Consider the following 17,001-nt stretch of genomic DNA (forward strand, 5'->3'; position numbering starts at 1 on the left):
GTGACACACACTTGCAAGGCGTTAACAAGTTGCCGCCCCAGGAACGAAGTTCTGCTGATCCATCACTGGCAGCGGGCACAGTCTGTTGAAGGCACGTCGTACAGATCCCGAAGTGGTAATCACATCTGCTACTCGAGCCACTCCGTCAGAACCGGGATAAATATGTGTCACTCGTCCCAGACGCCACTGATTAGGAGGCAGCCGGTCATCCTTGATCAGCACCATCTCGCCAAGGTTCAGTTGTCCGCCTTTTCTTTGCCATTTTTGCCTCTTCTGTAGTTCTGTTATATATTCCATATAAAAACGATTCCAGAAATGAGTCTTCAGTTTCTGCATTCTCATATAACGTGAGAGTGTATGTAGTGCAGCGGTTTCTTTGACCTCAGGATTCGGGAGTGACGTAAATGTTCGTCCAATTAAAAAATGAGATGGAGTAAGAGCAATAAGATCAGATGGATCTAACGACATCGGAGTAAGAGGTCTTGAGTTTAAGATGGCCTCGATATGTATGAGGACTGTGTTCATTTCTTCATAAGTTAAATTAGCTAAAGACACTACTCGCTTTAGGTGGTGTTTGACAGACTTTACGGAACCCTCGGCTAATCCATTAAAATGGGGGCTATACGCTGGGTAAAATTTAAAATTGATTGAAGTTTCTGCAGCCTTAGAAGCTATATAATCAGAACTTTGTTTTAGGAATTTTGCGAGCTCATTGCAGGCACCTACAAAATTCGTACCATTGTCCGAAAAGATGTTGGCGGGCTTACCCCTACGGGCTATAAAACGATTAAGTGCGGCTAAAAAACTGTCACTAGTTAGGTCGGTGACAAGTTCTATATGTACTGCTTTTATCGCCAAACATATAAAAATACACAAATATGATTTTATTAGCTTGCTACCTCTTCCTTTTCTATTCAAAATCATAACTGGCCCGGCGTAATCTACGGCTGTGTTAATAAACGGGAATTCAGTGTATAAGCGCTGAGCAGGGAGATTACCCATAATTGGTTGTGCAGTTTTGCCAGAAAAACGACAGCATTTTATACAATTACGAACTGTTTTTCTTGCAAGGTTTCTGCCACCTATAATCCAAAATTGTTGTCTTACTAAAGCTAATAACAGTTGCGGTCCAGCATGCAAAAAAGCTATGTGATAATATTCAAATATTAAGTTTGCGATTTTGTGTGATGAGTGGAGCAATATGGGATGTTTAGTTTCATAACTATAGAAGGAATTTAATAGTCTGCCTCCTACTCGCAATAAGTTGTCATTGTAGTCATAAAATGGATTTAAATTAAGTAATTTATTTTTTTGCAGGTAACTCTTTTTTATTCTTTAATAATATATATTCTTTAGGAAAATCCTCTTGTTGAGCAAATCTACATAATGATTTTAATGCTGATTTTAGTTCATGAACCTTTAAATACCCACTAAGTTTATTATTTGGATTATGACAGTTGTGTATAAATCGTTGAGCAAAGGCTATGATTCTCTGTAACTTTCCTAACTTTGAAAAACGTTTAATAAAGTCTGAATGGAAGGTGAAATGATCATTTTGTTTTGATGTTAAATGACATTGTACTTTGAGCTCAGGTAAATTTAGAATTTTTGAACCGGTCGGTTGAGCAGGCCACTCTGACTGATTCTGAGAAAGAAATAAAGGGCCTGACCACCATAACGAACAGTTTGCCAATTGCTTTGCATCTGCACCACGTGACCCAATGTCAGCTGGGTTCAAATGCGTTGGTACATAGCGCCACATGGACGCTTCTGACATGTCAAGAATTTCCTGAACTCTATTGAAAACGAATGGTTTTAGTAAATGACTTTTTTCAGATTTTATCCAGCCAAGAACAATAGTGGAATCACACCAGTAAGTATAACTTTTTATATTTAATCTTAATGAACATTTTACCTTTTCAGCTAACCTTGCGGCGAGCAGCGCACCACACAATTCTAGTCGCGGGACCGTTGCAGGTTTTATTGGAGCTACTCGACTTTTTGCAGTTAACAAGTTAATTGTTGCCTGGCCCTTAACAGGGACAGATTTAATATAAACACATGCTGAATATGCTTGCGTTGATGCGTCGCTAAAGGCATGAATTTCGACCTCAAATAGAGAGTAATCAGTTAATACGAATCTTGGAATTTTAATGCTATTTATGTAAGTTAAAGAATTAACAAATTTGTCCCAATCACTTTGTATTTCCACTGGAACTGTTTCGTCCCATGAGATTTTCAATGACCATAATTTTTGCAAAATAATCTTTGCTGTTAGTATGCATGGATTAATTAATCCTAAAGGATCAAAAATTTGTGACATTACTGATAATATGTGACGTTTACTAATGTGTGTATTTTCTTTTATATTAATTGAGAATAACAGCTTGTCTTCTTTACAAGACCAAAGAAAACCTAAAGTTTTTGAACTGTCCCTCTGACTAAGATTAAGTAACTCTTCGTTGCTATTTTCATTAACAATTTTATCAATTATATGTGGACGATTAGAGTACCATTTACGCAAATGAAATCGCCTACTTTCTAGCTGTTGGATTACACCTTTACATATATTTATTAGCTCGGCCTCTGATGCTGCTCCTGTGACAAGATCATCATAAAAAAAATCGTGCTGTATGACTTCAGATACAGACTTATTAGTACAATCTAAACCTAATTGTTTCAAGCATCTAGTTGCAAGGTAGGGAGCAGAGGCGGTGCCATATGTAACGGTGTTAAGTTTGTATTGTTTGAGTTGCTCGTGTGGTTCAAATCGCCACAATATCTGTTGCAACTGACGCTGTTCATTGGTTACGTTAATCATTCGGTACATTTTCTCAACGTCCGCAGTAGCAACATATTTATGCTGACGAAATCGTATTAAGATGCTTATGAGATCGTCCTGCACGGTAGGACCTACCATTTGTATCTGATTAAAAGATAACCCAGATGTCGTCGCTGCGGAGGCATCAAAAACGACACGTAATTTCGTTGACAGACTGTTTTCACGAAGGACACCATGATGTGGTAATAAATTTATGTAAGTATCATTTTTCGGACATGTATTCTCTGTCATGTGACCTAAGCTTATATATTCTTTAATGAATTCACAATATTTCATTTTAAATACAGGATCTTTTGAAAATCGGCGCTCTAAAGACAGAAATCTAGATAATGCTTGTTGATAAGAATCACCAAGTTTATCGGGAGATTCACTTAAAGGAATCGTCACAACAAAACGTCCGTCAGAATCGTAAGTATAGGTATCTATAAACTGTTGCTCACATTCTTGTTCCTCTTTGGATATATGCTTACGTATTGACACTGCTTCAAATTCAAAAAATTGATTTAATTGTTTATCAATGTTTTGATCAGATGATATGATAGCATGATTGCAATGGACTGTATTTGAATAACATTGTGTTTGTGCAAGACCGGAAATTAACCAACCAAACTTGGTTTCACTTAACGTCGGCTTGTTTTTTCCTAATGAAATGTTATTGGAGCAAAGCACACTCCAGAATATATCTGCGCCAAGAAGCATATCTATCTGAGATGGGTAAAAATATGTGGGGTCGGCTAAAGTAATCCCCTTTGGAATTATTATTGATTTACAATCAACTTGCGTAATAGGTAATAATTGTGTGATACTTGGTACTACAAAACATTTAATTTCTTCTTTGTACGTGGAATTAAGCGATGATATAATAACGTTACATTGTTTGGATAAGCATGAAGTTTGACAGTTCAACCCTTCAACTAATGACGAGATCGAAGTGATTGGTAAGTTAAGTTTATCACATAAGTTTTTTGTAATAAAACTAGACGTGCTGCCATTATCTAACAATGCGCGTATAGTATGTTTTTTACCATTATAGTCAGTAGCTTCGATCAAAGCTGTTGACAACAACACACATTTTTTATCGATAGCTGACAAGGCTACATTATCATGTAAAATTTTATTACATTTTTGAGTTTCAGGTGGGCTGTGCGGCGACGGCGGCGTCGACTGCAGCACTGAAGAAGACATCGACGGTGGCACTATATTCGGCGGTGGCGTGGACGGCGGCGCAGAGCAAAGAACTATATTATTATGTGCAGTGATCGATTCACTTGATGTGTGTGATTCATGTGTATGTAATAAGCTGTTTATTTGCTTATTACATACTCGACAAGGCCCTATTTTACAGGTATTTCTGGTATGACCTTGACGTAGGCAGTTCAAGCATAATTTAAGAGATTTCGCTTTTGACATTCGGTTCTCTAACGAAAAAGACCTAAACTTTAAACAACGATATATAGCGTGATTATGTTTACATAACGGACAAACATACGGTTTATTTTTATGTGAGGAGTTGGGGTTGGAGGTCACTACTAATGATTTTTGACGATTATTATAAGTGACGTCACTGTGTCTACGTTTCGTGTGAGTGTCCTCCATAGTCTCCAACAGATCAGCTTGATTTTTTAGGAAAGTAATCATATTCTTAAGTGTCGGCAAATCCTTCAACGTGTTACGGTAAGTTTCCCATTCACGGCTTGTGACAGGGTCTAACTTCGTAGAAATAATATACACGATTAGTGCGTCCCAGTGTTCAGTAGGCAATTTCAAAGTTTTCAAAGCTCTAAGATTTTTATTTACAATGTCAATAATGTTACGTAACGCTTTAGAAGACTCTTTAGCTATTGATTCAATATTAAAAATCGATTGAATATGATTTGTAACAAGCAGTCGTGTGTTATTATATCGATCACACAAAAGATCCCATGCTACATCATAATTAGCAGCTGAGAAGTCTAGCGAACGTATAACTAATGCTGCACTGTCTTTTAAAGTCGCGCGCAGATAATGAAATTTATGTATTTTAGGAATGGAGTTATCATTGTGCACAAGAGAAATAAATGTATCCCGAAATTCAAGCCAGTCATGATTTTGTCCCGAAAAGGTAGGTATAGGTATAGTAGGTAATTTAAGTTTTGGCCCACCTCCATGCACAGTACTAGAACCTGGCATCGAACCGGAACCGGTGGCGCCGGGCTGTTCGTGCCGCGCCAACAACTCTCGGGCAAGCGCGATGCTCTGGAAGTACTGGGACTCAAAATTCTCACGTTCTGTGAATTGGTCCTCTGGAATTTCAGATACATTTTCAAGGTTAGATTGAACATCATCATATTCTGAATAAAGTTCTTCTATTTTAGTAAGGCGAATGTTGAGCTCGTTAATTAAAAGTGATGTTATCGTATCTGAGTTTTTAAATGAATTTAAATAATTTTTAAAAAGAGTAAGCTTAGCCTTAAATGTTGCACGCCTTTTCACTAAAGTTTTAGGGTCCATTATGAGTTATATGATATGTATTATGTACTTACGAAATCAGTATAAACTGTAAATAAAATAAATAGAATTTAGGCGTAACTAATTAAAGAAAATATAGAAAAATACTTAAAAGCAATAATGAAGAGAAGCGAGGGTTCAGTAAATGTGCGCAGCTAGGTAAAAAAGCTAAGCGTGCGATGCGAGTAGCCGACAGCGCGTTCGGCTGATGCAATACCGGTCAGCAACCAATTCCGCACAGCAAGTGGGTAGGTAGCGGCAGTAAGCGGTCATGCGTCACAATCGCGATCGACTGAAATGCGTAATAGCAATAATTACCCACTATTCATAAAACACAATCCACACACAAAACGATTAATCCAAATCAAAACCTCTGAAATAGACAAGATGTATATTAATATAATAAATAGATAATTAAATGCAATTTATTTGCATTAAAATAATTCTTTTTATCTTAATATTTTAAATTTGAAGTAAAATGAATAAATAATATGAAGCAGTAGCTACTTTATAATAGGTAATAAATAGGTAGGTTTATTTTTATGACTATATAAATTATTTTTTATGTCTGCTCATCCCCAAAGGGTAAGAAACGTGACGATTGATACCTTAAGTATCCACTGGTGTAGATTTAAATAATTCGGAAATTAAACGAATAAGAAATTTTGATTAAAGAAGTGATTTTAAAAAATATATGAAATAATAGATATTAATAGGGAAATAATTGGAACGAACTTACAATAACGCCACCCTATATCCTTATTATATTATGCACTTCAAATTTCAAGGTAGGTGCAAGGTCGTATCCAATCCAGCATAGGTAACTTTCCGTTGCGAACACGCCACGTCGATTCGCTCGTTTCCTTTATTCCAAATCTTTATGAATATGCACTGATTTTTTCTTTAAAGCTTCGGCTCGATGAACCAAAATGTTTTTTCCTAATGAAAATGTTTTTTCCTAATTAAATAAAACGTACATACTTTATGCCGTTTTCCAATGATTTAACAAAGTAAAATCGAAATACTTTTAAAGTCAAAATATCCTGTCACAATCTCGTAACCAGATCTTAGCTTACATAATATGTGATGTTTCCGCAACTTTCACCTGCTTAAGCCAGGTTCAGTGTTCTGTGTTTCCTGAAAGCTATGACCTGGGGATCTTTAAGTCGCGAGTGAATAGGTTACTTCTAGGTAAGCGTGCTCCATCTTAGACCGCATTTTCACTTATCATCAGGTGAAATAGCGGTCAAACGCCAGCCTATCTATGTATAAAAAAAAAAAAAAAAAGGTTACTGATCTCTGTCTCGTGCAGGGTGTATGGAGTGTATGAAAGGTATCCCACTTAACTATAACTTGTATATTATTTACGATAAACAATAAGCCCTTCACGTCTTGAAATATATAATTATGTAAAGTTCACTAAGTAAGTAAGTAAGAAACCAGGATCACTGTACACTGAACCAACAGGCGAGTTAATGATTGAATTGCATTACTCACCTCGTAGAGACTGAGGCGTTCCTTGTAGAACAGCATGACGTGCCTACAACGAAGCAGTTCACAAGTGTAAGCGTTCAGATCCTCTAGCGTCACTTCCTCAGCCACCTTCCACTGTTCCTCTGGTAGGTCGTTATTGATCTCTGCGTTTAATTTTTTATTAGTCTTAGTATGGGAAAATACCTTATATAGAATACTAGCTGACCCCGCAAACGTTGTTTTGCTATATATGTTATTAACCCGCTTAACCCCCCCCCTTATAACTTAGGGGTATGAAAAATAGATGTTGGCCGATTCTCAGACCTAACCGATATGCCCACAAAATTTTATTAAAATCGGTCGAGAAGTTTCGGAGGAGTTCAATGTTTAACACCATGACACGAGAATTTTATATATTAGATTTAAATATATGAAACATAATAAAGTTAGATTAAGAACAGTGACGTAGATAGGAAATATCAAGCTCAAATCTGGAGCTCGACTGGGCAAGTACCTCAAATGAATAGAAGACCACAGCCAAATAAAAATGCGCTCAAGGTGTGTCGTGTTACTGTGGTGAGTAAGGTATCCAGAGACCCTGAGGAGGGTCAAAGGTAGGGTCGGCATTGCGGTTGCTATTGGTGTTGCAATTATCCATAAGCTACGCATCACAATCGGGTAGGCCATTATAGTTGCATATGCAAAAGTAATGCGAAATAAATAAATACGCGTTATCAAAGATTACTCAAAAAGTGGTCATGAGATCTTAACCACATTTTAATGGGACCTCAGGCCAAACATCAGCTTTCGATTAAAACAAGAATCATTAAAATCGGTATACCCAATGAAAAGTTATGTGGTTTAATACAGGTAGATCGACGAAAGAGTAGTCATGTAAACACGCATTATTACATGTAAATCGAAAAATACTGGTTAGATCTCAATTAAAATGGAATGGAACCAAATAACACGAAACACCTTTCAATTTAAAAAAACATCGAAATCGGTCCACCAAGTCAAAAGTTGTGAGGTATACATAAAAAAAAATTACAATCGAATTGAGGACCTCCTCCTTTTTTGGAAGTCGGTTAAAAAATAAATACAAACCCTCCAGAATTTTCTGCTGGGTGAGCTGCAAGCCGAATTGTAACAGTTCGTGTGCAGCCGCCAGCGACTCGGGCAGCCGGTCGACACACTGGTGCACTGCCCAAATCTTCTTACGCACTTTGCTCTGGGGAGGAATGACATTAATTTATTCAAAAAGTGCATGTCATGTAAAACAAACCTACAATAATTGTTTGGTGGCGCGTGTGCCGCGTGGGCGCCTAGTTACCGACGATTTGTTGGTTCGATCCCCGTTCGGGATGGATATATGTTGATACATATAGCCTCCAACAATAACCTCCCTTCAGTGCTTAAAGTGATTGTGAATATATTTATATATAAAATAACTTATTATTTTAATCCCGGTATTGTATGTATTTTTGCGACCGACTTCAATGTAAGTAAAAAAATGATCATTATATGAACCTTAATCAATCTATAATATAAAAATGAGTCGCTGAATGTGTTGCTAAGCGCAAAACTCGAGAACGGTTGGACCGATTTCGCTAATTCTTTTTTTAAAATATTCCTTGAAGTACGAGGATGGTTCTTACGGAGAGAAAAATTTAAAAAAAAAAAAAAATTAAAATTTTCTGAAAAAGTCTAAAAACAACACTTTTCTATACTCCCATACAAAAGATTTGTGATAATACTTAAAAGTCACTGTTAGGCGATACGAAGTTCGCCGGGTCAGCTAGTATAATATATATACGAAATAGGAATAAATTTCGTAAACGAATTATGTTTATTTTTCTAATATATGTATACAAAATATAATAGTACCTAAATTATAAGAAGAAGACATTAGTTGACAACCCGAAACATATTATATTTGCATGATGACTAACCTCAGTGTTCACGATTCACCCTATAACGTCATAGGGCTTAGGCCTCTTTCTAGGCGTATGAGAAGGATCGGTAACAATCGCTATCAGATCTTATAAAAGAAGTAAGTATGTAATTGAGTTGACTAAAGAAAAAAAAAATATCCCATTACATACTCAAAGTATTTATGTTTATATCATCAATTCTTGCCGATTCATCTCTGCAGAATCTACATTCCAAATCCACTTTTACAAAAATAATAATTTAATTTTAAAGTTTTACACGGTCATAACAGTTCAGGTGAGAAATTGGGCGGGCCCTAAATCAGAAGACCCCGGTTCTAGTTCAGCCGCTCCAGTCCGATTATTTTTTTTTCCTTTTTTTAAGACTGTGCTTTACGCTTTAGACCATACGACTGAAGTAAAACTTACGAAACGTAACTCTTTCTCTGTATATTTTCACAAACTTAATACTCCCTTTCAACTTCACCTTGCTCGGTCACACTTTTAGTCGCTCTCGTCACGTATTCACTGGCTAATCCCCAAGTCAAGCGTACGTAAAAAAGTTTTACTTCAAAAATACCGTGCAAAGATCAGTCATTCAGGTCCTATATTTAAGAAGTAAACGTTTGACAAAACAAGGCGATCTTTAAATGAACGTTGCTAAGATCCTGCTTGATTAAGTGAACCATCAAATGAAAAAAAAGGGTATGGAAATTGGTTCATCAGCTTAGAAGTGACAGTGACGCGGGCTGATATTTGAGGCCGAGAAAGACAGACATTAAGTCTCTTTTTTGCTTTGGGGCTTAAAATAGAACAGAACAGAATAGAACAGAACAGAATAGAACAGAACAGAATAGAACAGAACAGAATAGGACAGAACAGAATAGAACCGGACCGAATAGAACAGAACAGAACAGAATAGGACAGAGCAGAACAGAATAGAACAGAACAGAACAGAATAGGACAGAGCAGAACAGAATAGAACAGAACAGAACAGAATAGGACAGAACAGAATAGAATAGAACAGAACAGAATAGGACAGAACAGAATAGAACAGAATAGAACCGGACCGAATAGAACAGAACAGAACAGAATAGAACAGAACAGAATAGAATAGGACAGAGCAGAACAGAATAGAACAGAACAGAATAGAACAGAACAGAATAGAACAGAACAGAATAGAACCGGACCGAATAGAACAGAACAGAATAGAATAGAACAGAACAGAACAGAATAGAATAGAACAGAACAGAACAGAATAGAACAGAACAGAATAGGACAGAACAGAATAGAACAAATAGAACCGGACCGAATAGAACAGAATAGAACAGAATAGGACAGAGCAGAACAGAATAGAACAGAATAGGACAGAGCAGAACAGAATAGAACAGAACAGAATAGAACAGAATAGAATAGAATAGAACAGAATAGGACAGAACAGAACAGAACAGAATAGAACAGAATAGAACCGGACCGAATAGAACAGAACAGAATAGAATAGAACAGAACAGAATAGGACAGAACAGAATAGAATAGAACAGAATAGAAGAGAACAGAATAGAATGACAATTTTTAATTACTTTCAAGAGTGATTATTCTTAGTTTTTCTTTTATAAATACTAAGAAATATATATGTATACACTATTTTCTTTTATAGAAGCCCTCCTTCCCTAGAGGTAAAATACTTACTTGTCCCATCAACGGTTTCATATTAATTTTGACAACGACGGTTACATTATAATTTTTTGAAATGTTTCTTTCTAATAGGACAGGACAGAATAGAACAGAACTGAATAGAACAGAACAGAACAGAACAGAATATAACAGAACAGAACAGAACAGAACAGAATATAACAGAACAGAACAGAATAAAATAGAATAGAACAGAACAGAACAGAATAGAACAGAACAGCATAGAATAGAACAGAACAGAACAGAATAGAACAGTATAGAACAGAATAGAAAAGAATAGAACAGCATAGAGCGGAATAGAACAGAGTAGGATAAAACAGAACAGAGCAGAAAAGACAGAACGGACCGGAATAGAACAGAACAGAATAGACCAGAACAGAACAGAATAGAATAGAACAAAATAGAACCGAACCGAATAGAACAGAACAGAATAGGACAGAACAGAATAGAACAGAATAGAATATAACAGAATAGAATAGAAAAGAAAAGAACAGAATAAATTTACCAGTGTTTTTTATTTATTTGTCATTTTTTGACGTGACAACGTCTTATAAATTGGTTTGCCGGGTGACACTTCAAGAAACTGCGTTACGCTCCGCTCACGTTATGCGCTCACAATGAGAGCGAGTGAGAGGCACGCGTCCCTTCCACTCGGGCAAAATCACTCAGATAGGAACAAGTTAAGTTGTAGTAAACGCTGTTTCATTGTACGCAAATGTATTGCAAGTTATTGTATGTATATTTGTATATAATTACGTATGTATGTGTAAAGGTAAAAATAAAATTTTGTTAATATGAAATTCAGTGCGAGATTCTTTGTATAAATTAATGTTTTAAATATAATTCTTTGTATAAATAAATGTTTTAAATTGTTACTATTATTTCATCCTTCTTCCTACTATACGAATGAATATTCACATTAAAATTATTTTACCACTCAAAGTCGTTGTCACGTAAAACTTTCGCCCGTATACCGACTTTACAGGCAACCAATTTTTTTTTACACAAAATTGAATTGTATAAATAAAAATTACATTCAAATTAATATACTTATATATAACTTGACTTATTTTTTAAACAAGCACAAAACTACACCATTAATATTGTTATCATAAAATAAATTCTGGACAAAGCAAAATTACTTTTGACGGACTTCAAGATAGTTGCTTTAAAGTGTGGCAACATCTATCGCGCGAAATACGAACGACTACAAACTACGTAATTAGAGAAAACTGACGTGAGATGTAGAAGACGAAAATGAACAATTTTCATAAGTAATGTGGTCAGTAAAGGTTTAGGTGATAGAGTTTAAGTTACCGTGGCAGTATTTCATGCCCGAAATTCTGATATCTCAATTGGTAGCGATTAAGTGGAATTTATGGGTGTGTTAAGATTCGATGTTTGTTAATTCGAAGCAGTTGCTTAGTTCACTTTATAGCCTGGAGCATTTGTACGCGTCTTTGGGCGTGCGGTCGAATTTAATCGATTATCAGAAAAAAAATGCAGCAATTTGTTAATCGGTGAGATAAATAATAAAATTTTAAACTATGGGTAGAGAGTTTGTTAACTCAGTTATAAAAGAATTAACATCATATTGGCCGGAACTAAAACTAGTAACTGGGAAACCACGTCATAGCCAAAGTCAAGGTTCCGTGGAAAGGGCTTATCAAGATGTTGAAAATATACTAGCTTCTTGGATGGAAGACAATAAAACCACTAACTGGTCGAATGGACTTAAATTTGGTCAATTCATGAAGAACAGAGCATTTCACTCGAGGATAAAGCAGTCTCCGTATCAAGCAATGTTTGGAATGGAACCTAAAGTGGGGCTAACAACATCTAATCTACCTTTGGAAATTATAAGCGGATTACATAAAGAAGAAGACTTGAAAGTTGCAATCACAGAAATAAATCAAAACTTCGATGATAATGAAGAAAAAAAAGACAAAGAAGAAAAAAATTGAAACAAAAAAAAAACACGTTTTCATAGCCAATATAAATTAACGATATTTTTAGGAGAAATTTATTTCAATTAATAAATAAACGCTTAAACTCAACGGGCCCCAGAAAAATAAAAATCTCCTGCCAAGGGTCCGGATACACGAATATAAATACCCAGACTGTAACAAACATCTATAAACAGCGAGGATCGAAACCACATCCAACGTCATTACAATTTCTTGCTGAGTTGTAATCACGGCGCTAATCAGTCGTCTAGCTAAAACATCGAATAGCAAGAATTTGCAGCACATATTTGTAGTAAAATATAAAATTTTACTTTATTTATCGTTGTGTCCATTTTTTATAAGTATTCTTTGACGGTTCGCAGGAAAGTGGACATAAGGTGCCAATCAAACCACTAATTGCAAATTCATGCGACGTTTCGATCCTTTATTGGATCATCATCAGGCATCTAAAATACGTACAAATATACCGTACCTTATGTCCACTTTCCTGCGAACCGTCAAAGAATAAAATTTTACATACTGTAAATAAAAAAAATTATTTTTCTTTTCTTTAATCTTAAAAATTTTAGTCAACTTGCATAGCTCAAACGCTAAGTTTATTAAAGATACCTTGGACCAGAAAACGCGCTCGTGTGAGACATACCCCGAGTAGAAATTTTTTCGTCTTCCTTAGATGGACCGGATCAAGCATGCCTGATCAGGGCTAGATAAGGCATGTAACGCAGATGATTGGTCTGGACCTGATCAGGATGAGATGAGATTTCCTGATCGGGTCCAGATCAGGAAATCTCATTTCATCCTAATCGGCCGGTTCGGTCCGGTCCTTTTAAAAACACGAATGTATATTCTTGAAAAAATTGTTTTACAAAAAAAAAAAGAAGCGAATTGATATTATAAATATGTTACTTAACATAATTATTATGATATTTATTTCCGTTTATTTTATCCAATGTATCGTGCATAGCCGAAAAGTCAGGCCAGAAACAAAAAAGTCTATTGCACGTTCGTGGATTTAGAAAAGTCTTATGATAGAGTGATGAGGAATGAATTGTGGTCAGCATTGTCCGTGAATGGTGTGAGCAGTGTCCTCATACGAGCATTGCAATCTCTTTATAGGGATTCTAGTGATTGTGTGAGGATAAATGGGGCATACACTTAATATCGAAAAAGGTGTTAGACATGGATGTGTAGCGTCACTGTGGCTGTTTAATCTATTCATGGACAATTGTTTGACAGATTTAAAAGAGAATGAAAATAAGTTACTCGTCAAATGTCTTCTCTATGCTGATGATCAAGTATTACTTGCAACAGCGAGGTTGATTAAGCTCCGACTCTTTTCCTATATGGAGAAAAACACTTATGCTCAGCGGTGGTATGTTATAAGCTGAATCAATCAATCACAAAATATATACCTACATTGTAGCACATTTTATCACCAACATCAATAGAAAATATTTATAGTAGACATTTTACCAAGTAATTTTGGATGGCCTCAGTGGACACAGGGTTTTTCCGCCACTGCTGCTGGTACACCTGGTCACTGTCCAGGTTAAAGGTCTGCGCCAGGGACAGCGCCTCCGTGTAGTTGCCGCTTTCGATCTGTAAACCATATTCATGTTTTTGTTATTTCACTGTCAATACAAACGGTACTTGTTAAGGAGGGTTTTGGAACCTATCGGCCAAAATTTTTAGTTAACAATTTTTTGGTTTATTGAATGGTCTAAAATTTTTGTTTTTACCTTTTGGCCCTAGGGTAAATATGCCCTAAATATGTGTATTGTGGACAAGACATGCCCACCTTCCTGGAGAACAGCTCCTCGGGCGTGGTGCTCTTCACAGCCAGCAGGCGGTACACACGCGACACCACGGTGATCCTCTTGGGTCTCGGCTGGAACGTCTCTATGTCTGTAATGGCGTATAACACCGACTTGAACAGCTCCTTCGCTAGCTCCAACATGGAGTCGTCCACTTCTTCGTCCGCTTTTACCACCTCCATCTGGTAAAAAAAAAATTTTGCGTGTCGAGTTTACTTATATAAATCACTAATTAATTGCGAAGAAACCTAAATAGTAGGGAGTAGAACCGGGCAACGATTCCTAAACTATAGTTGTATGTTACATCAGAACTTTTGACCGGGTAAACCGATTTCGACAAATTTTGTTTTAATCGAAAGGTCGTGTGTGCCAATTGGTCCCATTTAAATTTATTTGAGATCTAACAACTACTTTTCGAGTTATATCTAATAATGCGTTTTTACTTGACGCTTTTTTCGTTGACCTACGTTGTATTTTACCGCATAACTTTCTACTGGATGTACCGATTTTGATAATTCTTTTTTTGTTTGTTGGAAAGGAAACATCCCTAGTTTGGTATCATGATAAGGAAACCAGGATTTGATGATGGGATCCCAGAGAAATCGAGGGAACTTCTTGAAAATCCGCAATAACTTTTTACTGGGTATACCGATTTTAATAATTTTTAATTTAATCGAAAGCTGATGTTTGTCATGTGGTCGCATATAAATTTCATTGAGATCTGATAACTACTTTTTGAGTAATCTTTGATAACGCGTAGTTGCTTGACTATTTTTTCGTCGATCTACGTTGTATTACTTGTTGATGTAATTGAAGTCGGTTTTTTTTTCGTTTGCGAGCAAACACAATTATTGGCTATGGTTTTTTATAATATTCTTCACTTAATATACTTTCTATGATATACTTCCCCAGTCTTGCTTTACCCTACCTCAACAGCCATCATTCATGAGCCACATTATCTCTAAGGCTTGTTCAAATATTTGTTGCATAGCATAATCATACATAAGAAAACATAATATGTACACTTACAGATTCGTCGCTACGAGACTTCTTCGCCGGAACGACATTTGTTTCGCACTCCAACGCCATGAAGACACCATTATAGGCGTTCGTGATCTGGATTAAACATAACATTTTAGAAACTATAGTACTTAGGTTTAACTTTAAATCTAAATATTTTGTGTTTTCTTTCTTATCTTAATCATATAGACATAAAAACTGTTTGATAGTGAATATTAACTTTATATTTAAAAATTGATTGCAATCGAACTTATTGAAAAGATAAGACGATACGTAAACAATTTAAATCACTTTTAATGTCTTAAACACATTAATTAACATTAAATTTTATTACAATCGATTAACAAAGGTAAGTGGCAAAATTCATATAAAAACGAAAAAAATTGACAAGAAGGAATTAATTTGAATTAAGTAATTTGTAATACCCGCGGTGTTCCTTGGAAGAATTCTGGTTTCTTTCCAAGAATGTTTTGCAAGTTCTCCAATTCGCACACAGACACGGCGCCGCTGAAGCGAGACAATATTATTTCCTGAAAGATAAGAGAAGTAATGTGGAGATTTTTGTTGCCTTTTTTTGAAAACGAATTGAAATATGCAAAAAATATGTCTAAAAGGCGCACGTCTTTGCCACAGTGTTATATAATAAATAACACACAATACAATATACCAAAAATTATATCTATTTATCAATCACTTATTGTGGAATAACCATTACAACAGAATTGTGTCTTTGCGTGTACACGCAAATCGCGCCGCCCTAACATACAAAACTAGTTATCATTTCGTAGCCCGTTTTTTTTTTTTTTTTTTATCCACGGGCTTATGAACCCATGTCCTTTTTTATTCATCATTCATCATTACAGCCTATACAGTCCACTACTGGACATAGGCCTCCACAAGTTGACGCCAAAAATAACGTGAACTCATGTGTTTTGCCCATAGTCACCACGCTGGGCAGGCGGGTTGGTGACCGCAGTACGGGCTTTGTCGCACCGAAGACGCTGCTGCCCGTCTTCGGCCTGTGTATTTCAAAGCCAGCAGTTGGATGGTTATCCCGCCATCAGTCGGCTTCTTAAGTTCCAAGGTGGTCATGGAACCTTGTTATCCTTTAGTCGCCTCTTACGACACCCACGGGAAGAGAGGGGGTGGCTAAATTCTTTAGTGCCGTAGCCACACAGCAGCCATTTTTTATTCTAAAACATGCAATTTTTATTCTTATTTTTTTTTTCTATTTCAAGGTAGCCTGTTCGAGTGAGGTCAGCGACCCGCGCACCGCCGCCACAGTCCGCAGTGTCCGCGGAGCGAGTGGTGCCGGTGACAGAGCACGCAGGGCAAGCCGCCGCTCACCTCCTCGGTCCACCAGGCGAGGTCGGCCACGCGCGCGGCGCCGTCCCCGTCGGCGGGGCGCGGCGCGGGCGGCGCGAGCGGGCTGCGCAGCGCGTGCTGCGGCTGCTGCGGCAGCGGCACGCAGCGCTCGCAGCGCAGCGCCGGCAGCCGCCACAGCGACACGGCGCCCGACGCGTGCGCGCACGCCAGCCGCCCGCCGCGCGCCGACACCTCCATGCGCACGATGAAGTCCTGCGCACGCCGGTCGCGTCCGGCGACGGTGAAGCCGGTCGGAAGCGTTAGCATTCACCGAGGTAGGACCGAGGAAATTTCCTGCTCAAAATCTGGGGAAGCGCCTCGATCTTACGGAAGATCACAGCTAAATAATACTGTTTTCGAGCAGTGTTGTGTTCCTGTTGATGAGCGAGGTGGTCAGAGCTCCTCGGACA

The 17,001-nt window shown here is 37.2% G+C and overlaps 1 protein-coding gene across 1 annotated transcript in view; it reads right to left on the reverse strand.

Annotated features, from left to right (window-relative positions):
- The window catches only part of LOC123670261, a 68,112-nt gene that overhangs the window by 46,483 nt on the left and 4,628 nt on the right, over positions 1–17,001 (reverse strand). Inside the window, exons 8-14 of the mRNA XM_045603804.1 lie at positions 16,574–16,804; positions 15,652–15,756; positions 15,236–15,322; positions 14,191–14,388; positions 13,866–13,991; positions 7,910–8,033; positions 6,827–6,966 (exon numbers count right to left, since the gene is read on the reverse strand). Of these exons, the coding sequence (XP_045459760.1) occupies positions 6,827–6,966; positions 7,910–8,033; positions 13,866–13,991; positions 14,191–14,388; positions 15,236–15,322; positions 15,652–15,756; positions 16,574–16,804 (1,011 nt within the window). The remainder of the gene's footprint in view (positions 1–6,826; positions 6,967–7,909; positions 8,034–13,865; positions 13,992–14,190; positions 14,389–15,235; positions 15,323–15,651; positions 15,757–16,573; positions 16,805–17,001) is intronic.

The sequence above is a fragment of the Melitaea cinxia genome, chromosome 1, assembly GCF_905220565.1.
Source record: "Melitaea cinxia chromosome 1, ilMelCinx1.1, whole genome shotgun sequence".
Classification (NCBI taxonomy): Eukaryota; Metazoa; Arthropoda; class Insecta; order Lepidoptera; family Nymphalidae; genus Melitaea; species Melitaea cinxia.